We start from the raw sequence: 10,963 nt of genomic DNA, 5'->3' as shown, positions 1-10,963 counted from the left end.
GCGAGTCTCCCGCCCCTGCCGCGCGGCGCGGCGCGGGCCGAAAGTGGGCGCGGGACTCTCCGGCTTCCACTTGCCAGCTTCCTGCTAGGGCGCGTTTTCCACTGGGGCGCGGCGACCGACAGACCGCGGCCTTCTCCCCGCCCCCACGCGAGCCAGGCGCCTCGGGGGCGCGCGCGGGGGTGGTGCCCCTCCCCCCGCAGGCCGGGCGCTGGTCCGCGGCCTGTGCCGCCCTCCCATCCCCCCCACTCGCCCCGCTGCACCCCAAAGCCGGGCTTCGGGGGCTCACGGTGGCGCTCGCACCCGGCGGGAAGGGAGCGCGAGGCGGGGACGGGCCGGGGCGGACGGCGCCTCCGCGGGCCCCGCGGCCCCTCGGCGTGTCTTTTGTGTTTGTACACACCGCGAAAGGCGGCGGGAGGAAGGGGCGGGCGGCGCGCGGGGGAGGAGCGAGCGCGCGCCAGCGAACGAGCGCGCGGGGGGAGGGGCGGGGCGGGGCGCGCGGGGGGCCTGGGCGGGGCCGAGCCTTCCCTCCATTGTGTGTGATTGGCTGGCGCGCGGCGCGGGGCGGGGCGGCGTGTGTAGGGGGTAGCCTCGGTGTCAGCCATCTTTCAATTGTGTTCGCAGCCGTCGCCGCGCCGCCGCCGCTCTCTAACGCCAGCGCCGCCTCTCGCTTGCCGAGCTCCAGCCGAAGGAGAAGGGGGGTAAGTTTCTCCGTCTGCCCGCGTTCCCGGAGCCGGGCCCGGTCCGCCGTCGGTTTCGTAGCAGGCCGCGGAGGGCACCCACAGTCCCTCGGGCTCGACCCGCAAACTTTTTGGCGCAGAAACGGAGACGGGGAGCGAGTTTCCCTCTCCCTCGGGCGGCGGCGGCGGCTCCCCCGTCTCCGCCTCAGCCCAGCGGCGGCACCGCCGCGGTGCCGAGCCTGCTCGCCCTCCCGCGCCGTGGGCTCCCCTTTCTTCGGTGAAATCCCGCCCGCCGCCCCTTCCCGGGACCCCAGACCTTCACCATATCCCGCGCGAGCCCCTCAACTGCCGCCTGCGGGTCCCGGGCCGCAGTTTTTCGGGCGCGAAATGGGTAAAATCGCCGCCGCTTCCCACCCCGGGCTAACTCGCTTTTTGCTGCCTCCCCACAGTTGTGGCTGAGCTTCACCATCTTGTCTCTCTTCTCTGGTCACCGACCATATTTTTCCCCCCCGTTTCTCTCTTCCCCATTTTAAAATGGAAGGAAGAAAAGATTTTAAGAACATTTTTTTTGCCTTTTTTGGAGAAAAAGAAACTTGATGCATATGAAATTCAAAATAACAAAAAAGAACTTTTGCATTTTTGTGGCGAGCGGCACGTGGCAGGGGATGGGGTATTTTCGAACGATTTGCTGTTTGTCTGGTTGGAAGGGAATCGGATACGTTTTGCAATTGTTTCCATTTTGTGCTAGTCTTGGGGAGCCGAGTCGCTTGCTGCCAGCGCGGGGCGCCGGGGCTGACACGGGCAGGTCGGGTACCCGGTACCCAGGGACCCGGGGGAGGCAAAACCAAAAGTTTATGTGGTGCTGGGGTGGGCCGGGCTGTCGGTGTCGAGCGCTAATTAAGCCTGGGTGCGGGGCAGTCGGCTTCCATAGCGAAGCCCGGGAGGACGGGCTTTGTGGAATGCTCACTGGCAATAGCTGTTGTTCTTGTCTTTCGAGACGCCTTTTTATCAACATAACCGTAAAGATACAAACCTCAAGAATGTTTTCAGATATTTACAGCAATCCAACTGCCAAGCGCGAGGGGGGGGCGCGAATGGGGGGGTGAAACCTTTTTCTAATTTTTTTTTTACTGTAATTTGACTCGACCTTTTCTGTGGTTTGGCTTCGTTCATTTGACTTTGTTTGTGATCTAATATTTGCAGGCGTTTCTAATTTCTACTTTAATTAAAGAAACTGAATCAAAACCTATTGGAGTGGTCTCGCTGGTTTTGGCCGTTTGTCGCTTGGAATTGGCAGTATTAATGCTGACAATTTTTTCTAATTTGTTTTAAGTCATATTTGGGTAGTAGACCTGATCCGCGCCCTTTCAGATTAATTATATAACAGCTTTTTTTCTCTATACTGATTAGTTGGGGGGGGCTTCAGGCAGGGAAAATGTGTATGTTTTAGTTGAATATGATGGTTTTTTTTTTTTTTTTTTTTTAATGCTGGTAGGTAAGTAAGGAGGTGCCCATACCATGGCTCGTACAAAGCAGACCGCCCGTAAATCCACCGGTGGTAAAGCACCCAGGAAACAACTGGCTACAAAAGCCGCTCGCAAGAGTGCGCCCTCTACTGGAGGGGTGAAGAAACCTCATCGTTACAGGTATTTTTGAAAGGGGTAGGAAAAAAAGTGTCTTAACAGTATGTCCATGCACTTGAACAAGAAGATGGGTAGGTAACAGTCGTACTTTTTGCTTTGGGGAAAAGATATTTCTCCGTCTTAAGTACTTACTACCACTAGTATATGTATTTATATGCATGTTTGTTTATGGATACGTGTAACTTGGTATCGGGTTTTATTGATAAAATTTTGAAGCTGTAATCCGATCTAAAGTCTAAAGGGACCCAGTACCCAACTGATAATAGGACATTATTAACTAGCCATTATTAAATTTTTTAACTAGTAAATGGTTACTTTTGTGTATACTATGAACACATATATTTTATATGTGTAAATGATTTTGTATATATGTTGTATATATAATTTGAGTGTGTGTGTGTACAAACGCACACATTTTTCCTAGGTTGCCCCTCATCACTTGTAAAGTAATAACTTGCCTTAGAGAGACCAGTAAAGTCCCCATTGATCATAGTTACTTGGTGGTTTTTTTCCCTCCTTTATTACCTCATTTTATTTTGATGTAAGCACTGTTGTTAAGGACATCTACCATTAGAGGGCACAAGTTGCCCAAATTTGCATAAACAGATTTTACAGTGAAGAGCTCATATAGTAGAAGAAATATTTGGGGGTTTAAAAAAAAATAGGGCAGTGACTTAATTTTAGAAAGTTTTCTTCCATGTGGAAGAAACAATGTGAAATCAAGTTTTCAAACGTAATCATAACTGAGGATAGAATAGTGAGGATCGAATACAGCTGTGTCAAGTGAATCAGTAAATTACATGGGCTAAATCTTTTAGGACATTAAATCTAAGGCACAGATGTGGCAAAGGAAAGTGACACTTAAACACGGGAGCGTCTAAGCCATCTTTATTGCCAGCCTAACAGCAAAGATTCTCGTCTTGTTTTTTTAACGGCAGGGCTCCAGCTAACCTGGGCTTGCCTGAAACTCATTATGTAGATGAGGCTGGTATCGAGCCTCCCCAGTGCTGCAAGCATACAGTACCATATTCAGCTCAAAGTTGTGTAATATTTAGCTCAGATGTGTGTGTACAGGTAAAAATTAATGTAGGGATTGATTAACTGCCTTTTCTTTTTTTATTTTTAAAAGTGATCTTTCTCTTAAAAGAATTAAATATTCAGATCATAAAAGTGATCTGTAAAATTCAGTACTGAAGACTAGTTGAGCGGTTCATTCTTTGAAAATTTGCTGAATTACTGCTTTTCTGTGTGTCATATGCTGATTTAGTAACAACTTCTTTAATGTTATCTTTTGAAGGCCTGGTACTGTGGCACTCCGTGAAATCAGACGCTATCAGAAATCCACTGAACTTCTGATCCGCAAACTCCCCTTCCAGCGTCTGGTGCGAGAAATTGCTCAGGATTTCAAAACAGATCTGCGCTTCCAGAGTGCAGCTATTGGTGCTTTGCAGGTAAACTGATGGGTGGGGAAAACCCTTGTTCTTGTTATGATTTGTATCAAAAGCAATTACACATCTTTTTTGTTTTCGTGTAACTTTATTGTTATAAGCCTACGAGGTAGGCTATGAGGTATGATTCACTGTTGATGAAATTTAAAGGTTAAATGGTTCAAGGTAGCTGGGTAGTCGTGGCCTTTAATCCCAGCTCTTGGGAAACTGAGGGAGACTGATCTTTGTGTTCAAGGCTAGCCTGGTCTACACAGTGAGTTCCAGGACAGCCAGGGTTACACATAGAAAACCTGTTTGGAGAAACCTAAATAAATGGTTCAAGGTCATGCACATAAAAATTAAAACCCTAATTTGATTCTAAAGCCTAATACAGTTATGGCATTTAATTTTTTAAGCATTGCATTAAAAGCCATGCTTAACTCTAGCTTGGTTTATGGATGCTGCAGGACATTAGGATAGAGAACTAGAATGCTATTGTCACTTTGGTCATTAGTGACAAAGAAATGTCTTCATGGATGTAAAGAAGCAAATTAGGATGTAGTTTTAATATCTAAATAGAGTAGGCAGTGTTCAAGAATTCTACATTCCAGGTGGGTCTGTAAAGTAACATGGACTGACCACTAGGTTGAAAGGGAACTGTAGAGTTCAAATTAAATAGGTAGCATAGTGTGAATTTAACCTTAGGTCTAATGTTGGAGCCAGTGTTCTGGAGATAGTTGTGTATACTTTGGACAGGATTAAAATGGGAAGTTAACACAAAAATACTTGACAAATGCATAGATATAATTAACCTTGTTTCTCAAAATAAGATGAATAACAGCACAGTTAGAAAGCACGGGGTAGATTGCTGGGCGCCACTGCGCATCACCATTGGAGGATTTTCAAGGTTGCTGTCCTAGCTTTTGCTTTATATATGATAGATGATGGCTTCTACTCCGTCGTATAATTGGTTGAACTGTTTCTGTGGTTAGGCTAAGCTTCATTTGATTGGTCAATTCCAGGAATAGGCATCCATTAAATTCATGGTAGATTGAAATGACTGAAATTTCAACTACCAAAATCCCCCCATATTGTTCCTTAGAATTTTATTTATATTTTAATAGCTGCTTATAAATTCTCTGAACAAATCACAATTTCTAAGAACCCTAAAAGGACTAATGGCTTTTGTTTTCTAATTACTGTTAGTAGACTGTGTCTAACACATCACTCTACTTGGAAGTACAGCCTTTATTTTTATTATTATTGTTGTTATTATTATTATCCTTACATGCCGATAATAAAGCTTTTTCTGTTGAAATTATTAAACATTTTGGTGGGAGAATGCTTGTCTTTTTAAATTAATTCACGTGTAAATGTCCATTGTCAATATTATTCGGTTTCATAGTTACCAGTAAATGATTTTAAGCAAAATGTGCACTTTTTTTTTTTAGTGTCCTGATTTTTGAGTGGACTAACTTTTTTTTATTTAGGTTTATTCTGAAATAATAGCCTGTATAGTATAGTTGAGGGTGACCTTGAACTTTACTTCTCCAGCATATACCTGAAGATGGATTACAGGCATGCTCTACCATGCCTGCTTTATGTGGTGCTTGAGATCAAATCCAAAACCTTGTATATAATAGGCAAACTACACACGCACGCACACGCGCGGGGTTTTTCTGGCTGACCTCCCAAGGGCTGGGATAAAGGTGTTTGCCTCCACTGCCCAGCTAGCCAAGCGTTCTTAACCAGTCACGACCCCAGCTCAAAAGAGGGATCTTGCTGGAGGTGGTGGCCTTGATCATCTAGCACTCCGGGGTTCTAGGCCAGCCAAGACTATGCAGAGTGAGACCTTTTCATAAGATAACTAGGTTTATCTTCCTTCTAAGTTTTTCATGTGTGTATGTGTGCATGCATGCTTGTAGATTAGTTGTGAGATTATAGCTCCAAAAGTGTAGAGATGCTACATAGTAGTCCTGTTCTTTATCTGTATATGTAAGGCCCTAGTACCACAAGACAAAAAGTCTGGTTGAAGTAGGATCTAGAAGCAGATAGGATTCCAAACAGCACTTTAATCTGTGATGACTCAACCTTTATAATTCAAGCACACGAGAGCCCAAGGCAAGGGTGTTGATACAAATTCAAGGCCAGCCTGGGCTATACCAAGAAACCTTGTCTCTTAAAAACAAGTTACTCTATTTTTGGCATTAGAATTATACAGTTTTAAGCTGGGCGTGATGGGGCTTGTTGGTCTGTAATTCTAACACTCATGAATAGTTCCAGGAGGGTTATTAGCATCAGGGTGGACTACATAGCTAGTTCAAGACTAACCTGGAATAACACATATTGTCATTCTGTCTTTTAAAAAGAAGACAGGCATGATAGTGTGTGCCTTTCATTCCAGTAATCCCAGAAATAAGAGAGTAAGACAGGCAAATATTTTGAGTTTGAGTCTAGCCTGGTCTACATAGGAAGTTTGTGGCAGCCAGGGCTATAAAGAAAAACCCTGTCTCAAAATAAGATTCCAGGACAGGCTCCAAAGCTACAGAAAAAACCCTATCTCAAAAAAAAAAAAAAAAAAAAAAAAACAAAAGGATTGTAGGCACCGGAAAGATGCCTTGGTGGGTGGTTAAAAGCTGTTTTTCCTTTATTTCCCATCTATATCAGGCAGCTCACAGCCACCTGTAACTTCAGTTCCAGGGGATCTAATGCTCTTCCTCTTCAGCTTTTGGGGGCACTGGCATGAATGCATGGGTGTGAAGCAGGTACAAGCAGGCTCCCCACACGCCCACACATAACAAATTAATCTTTTTAAAACTGCATCATTAACTTTTAAAAATAGCTTCTCTGTCACCCTTCCCCAACATTCCAAGATCCCTAAAACTGGATGACTTCAAATCCTATGTATTACTTGGGTGGTGTTGCTTTTGTGCACTGCACAGTACTTTATAACTTAGACACAGTAGCGTTACAGTGGTAAAGGAGGTGGGACAGAGCAGTGTACTCCTGTTTTGCAGTCCGAAATGGAGCTTGAATCTAGGGTCTCCTGCTTCCCTGGTAAGCACTCTATCTACACTGAATTATGCCCTGGTTACTGGTTAGCAGTAAAGGAAGCTAGGTTGAGAGTTGTGGAGATGACTACACAACTAAAGAGAAGGAATATAAATAGTTCAGAGAGGTAGATATGGATAATTGGGAATTGGCCGATGGAATGCTTAGCTTTTACCCTAAATGTCAGGAACTTGAACTAAAATGTTTGTATATTAAGAATGGACAGTTTTTGAAACGAGTCAGGTCATAAATGTATTCAGTGTTATAGATTAGCTGTGTGTAGTAGTGTACACTTTTAATCCCAGCACTCAGGAAGAAGAGGCAGGCAGATCTCTGAGTTTGAGGTCAACCTGGTCTTCAAAATGAGTTTCTGGACAGCTGGGGCTACACAGAAAAATAGCCTGAGAAAACAATAGAAAGTGTTATAAATTAATGTCATAACGTGCTTTATCTTATTTTGATACAGGGTCTTAATTGTTTAGACCTGGCTGGCCTAGAAGTCATATTTCCTGCTCTGGGCTCTCTTTACAAGTTTAGTGCTAAAGGGATTTGGGAGCATTTGGTAAAAAGAATTGGGAATATGTGTGTGCTGTGAGTTCAGTAATCTTCCAGAATTCACAACTCTTAGAAGCAAATAGTCTCAGAAACCTGACACCTCTTTAGTTCCTAGAAGTTTGAGCTACCCTTTACAGAGCATTCATCCTAATGCTGAGTTAAACAAGATAAATTGATTTCTTACTGAGAAACTTCTGTTGGTTTCTACGTTGTAAATTCCTTAGAGCAGGCCACAGTGTTGTACTTAGCTCACTGTTATTTTTTTTTTCTTTTTTCTTTTTTTCTTTTTTTTTCTTTTTGGTTTTTCGAGACAGGGTTTCTCTGTGGTTTTGGAGCCTGTCCTGGAACTCCCTTTGTAGACCAGGCTGGCTTCGAACTCACAGAGATCCGCCTACCTCTGCCTCCCGAGTGCGTGCACCACCACCACCCGGCCTTTTACTGTTTTTGAGGCAGGGCCTTGCTAAGTTGTCCAGGCTAGATTTGAACATGTGATCTCCTGCCTCAGCCTCAAAAGTAGGTAGAAGCCTGACCTAGTAGGCCCAGCTGGAGATTTAATTAGGGTTAGGTATAAAAAGCAAACCAGCAAAACTGAACATCTATATGGGAACAAAGCATTACATAGAATGAGATCTCTTAGCAAATTAACTGAAGGATAGTAAAAGCTGACTGATACATAATAGGGCCAATATGAGTGTCAAGTAACTGGAGTATAACTTAATTACCGAGAACATATTCCTCCAGGGAGGCAGATTTTTATAGAAGTGGGGTACTAAGGATTCCTTAAAGGATGAAAGTAGGGGCTGAAGAGAAAGCTTGGTTAAGTGCTTATCTTGCAAACATGAAGGCTTGAGTTCAATCTCTAACATCCATGTAAAAAGCCGTCCGGGGTGGTAGATGCTTTTAAATACTGACAGTAAGTGGAGGTCAGGGGAGAGGGGAGCAGAGAAAATGTATAGTGCAACTATAAAACAATAAAAAGGAAGCATACAAAATAAAGGATAAAGAAAATAAAGCACTCGGCCTAAATTTAAATGTGTGTGTGTTGCTAACAGGCTCAATGGATAACCTGCCTAACCTGGTTGGCTAGTCCCGGATAACCTGCCTAACCTGGTTGGCTAGTCCCAGATTTCCGAGACAGACCTTGTCTCAAAAAACAAAGTTGAGACTGGAAAGGTGGTTCAATCATTAAAGTGCTCCTCATACACGAGTGAGGACCTGGGTTCAGATCCCCAGTACACACTGAAAGAGGGACACGGTGTCTATCATCTCAGTGCCGGGGAATTGGAGATAGGCAGATCCTTAGAACTTGCTGACTTGCCAGCCTAGCTGAGTTGGAGGACTCCAGTTTCAATAAGAAGCTATGTCTCGAAAAATAATGTAAGAGCTGACAAAGGCACCAGTGTCCATCTCTGCCTGATGCATGCAGGCAAGTGGCTCTTGAGGGAACAGTTGATCTCTGGTACACACAAACTTTCCCGCCCAAATCCATACATAAAAGGCAAAAGTATTGAATGTGCTCCAATGACAGAGGACTTGCTTAGTATACACAAAGCCCTCTTCAGCACAGTAATTTGTAAAAATTTTCCGTGAGTATATTTTGTGTTTAGCCATATTCCTCTTCACTTCCTTTGTTTTTGTTTTTTTGAGACAGGGTTTCTCTAGTTTTGGAGCTGTCCTGGAACTCTTGTAGACCAGGATGGCCTTGACCTCACAGAGATCCGCCTGCCTCTGCCTCCCAAGTGCCTGATCTTTGTTAGTATTTGTGAAGCAGAATCTTGGTCTTGTTGTGGGAAGTATTGGTGAAAGGGGTTGCCACTAGGCTGCACTGTCCCGATTCTACCCTAGGAACCCTAGAAACATCTTTCAAAATGAAGCTATTTGTGTGTGTGAGAGAGAATGTGAATGCTAATATGCCATTCAAAGGATAACCTGCAGTAGTTTTTTGGCTGCTTCCATCATGTGGATCCCAGAGAACAAATAATGCCAGCATTTGTGAGTTGTAGGCTTTGGGTTCTCTCTTCCTTATCACATTACATGACAAGTGTCAATGAATGGTAATGAATGGTTCATATTGCTAGCAAGTTTTAGGTGGTAGGATGAAGAAGAAAATACCCTGGGGAATCTTAGAGTGAAATAGGGCAGGACAGGGGGTGGGTAGAGACAGGATCAGCATTCTAGAGGGCACAAAATGTCATTGTGCATTAAAGTTTTAGAAGAAAGTACTTTGGAGCTGGTTAAGCAGATAAAAGTAAACCAATCTGTGCTGTATTCTGGAACCATTAAGTACTCTTGTAGAACTGAAAAACTGGGCGGTGGCGGCCACGCCTTTAATTCCAGCACTTGGAAGGGGAGGCAGAGGGAGGTAAATCTTTTGAGTTTGAGGCCAGCCTGGTCTACAGAGTAAGCCCCAGGACAAGTCTACAAAGCTATGGAGAAACCCTGCCTCGAAAAACGAGAGAAAGAGAGAGAAAATAAAAGAACAAAGAGCAAGATACTGAATTCAGTCCTCACTCAGCACTACAAAGTATAAACAAGAAAGTAGATGGGATCATATGTGCTAGGGACTTGTTCTCCGAATCTCAGCTGCCGTGGTGTCCCTACTGAAGAGATGCTGGCTGAGCTGCATACAATCCCCTTGTAAGGCGGGAATGTTAGAATTGGTTTCTTTGAAGTGTCTTGGTGCTTTGGGTGGTTTTGGTAGATTTTTTTTTTTAGTGTGAACATTTGATTATATTTAAGTTTTGATTAAAAAGTAAGTTTTTAAAGGGTTTTACTATATAAGTGTTGGAAACAATAGTAATTTTTCTTTATTGTTGTTGCAGGAGGCAAGTGAGGCCTATCTGGTTGGCCTTTTTGAAGATACCAACCTGTGTGCTATCCATGCCAAACGTGTAACAATTATGCCAAAAGATATCCAGCTAGCACGCCGCATACGTGGAGAACGTGCTTAAGAGTCCACTATGAGGGGAAACATTTCATTCTCAAAAAAATTTTTTTCCTCTTCTTCCTGTTATCAGTAGTTCTGAATGTTAGATATTTTTTCCATGGGGTCAAAAGGTACCTAAGTATATGATTGCGAGTGGAAAAATAGGGGCAGAAATCAGGTATTGGCAGTTTTCCATTTTCATTTGTGTGTGAATTTTTAATATAAATGCAAGATGTAAAGCATTAATGCAAGCAAAATGTTTCAGTGAACACATTTCAACAGTTCAACTTTATAAAAATTATAAATAAACCTGTTAAAATTTTCTGGACAATGCCAGCATTTGGATTTTTTTAAAATAAGTAAATTTCTTATTGACGGCAACTAAATGGTGTTTGTAGCATTTTTATCATACAGTAGATTCCATCATTCACTATACTTTTCTAACTGAGTTGTCCTACATGCAAGTACATGTTTTTAATGTTGTCTGTCCTCTGTGCTGTTCCTGTAAGTTTGCTATTAAAATACATTAAACTATACCTGCTTTTGGTCTTTATTATTAACCTTACAGATACAAATTTAATATCCAGGGATTTGCTATATCACCTTATGTCTGAGACAGAACTCTTCGAGAGCCCAGGCAATAGTGGTACACACCTTTAATCCCAACACTTGGGAGGCAGAGGC

General features: G+C 43.5%; 1 protein-coding gene across 1 annotated transcript; it reads left to right on the top strand.

Moving 5' to 3' along the window:
• Positions 1-552: 552 nt before the first annotated feature.
• On the top strand, positions 553-10,610 carry H3-3a (H3.3 histone A). Its single transcript, XM_050142934.1, has 4 exons — positions 553-698; positions 2,173-2,323; positions 3,618-3,771; positions 10,176-10,610. The coding sequence occupies exons 2-4, from the start codon at positions 2,196-2,198 to the stop codon at positions 10,302-10,304; spliced, it is 411 nt and encodes a 136-aa protein (XP_049998891.1). The 5' UTR covers positions 553-698; positions 2,173-2,195; the 3' UTR covers positions 10,305-10,610.
• The last annotated feature ends 353 nt before the right edge of the window (positions 10,611-10,963 follow it).

Source organism: Alexandromys fortis, unplaced genomic scaffold (assembly GCF_014885135.2).
Source record: "Alexandromys fortis isolate MF-2015 unplaced genomic scaffold, M_Fortis_MF-2015_v1.1 scaffold_51, whole genome shotgun sequence".
Classification (NCBI taxonomy): domain Eukaryota; kingdom Metazoa; phylum Chordata; class Mammalia; order Rodentia; family Cricetidae; genus Alexandromys; species Alexandromys fortis.
The sequence above is the reverse complement of the archived record's forward strand: the minus strand, read 5'-3'. Positions and strand labels throughout refer to the sequence as shown.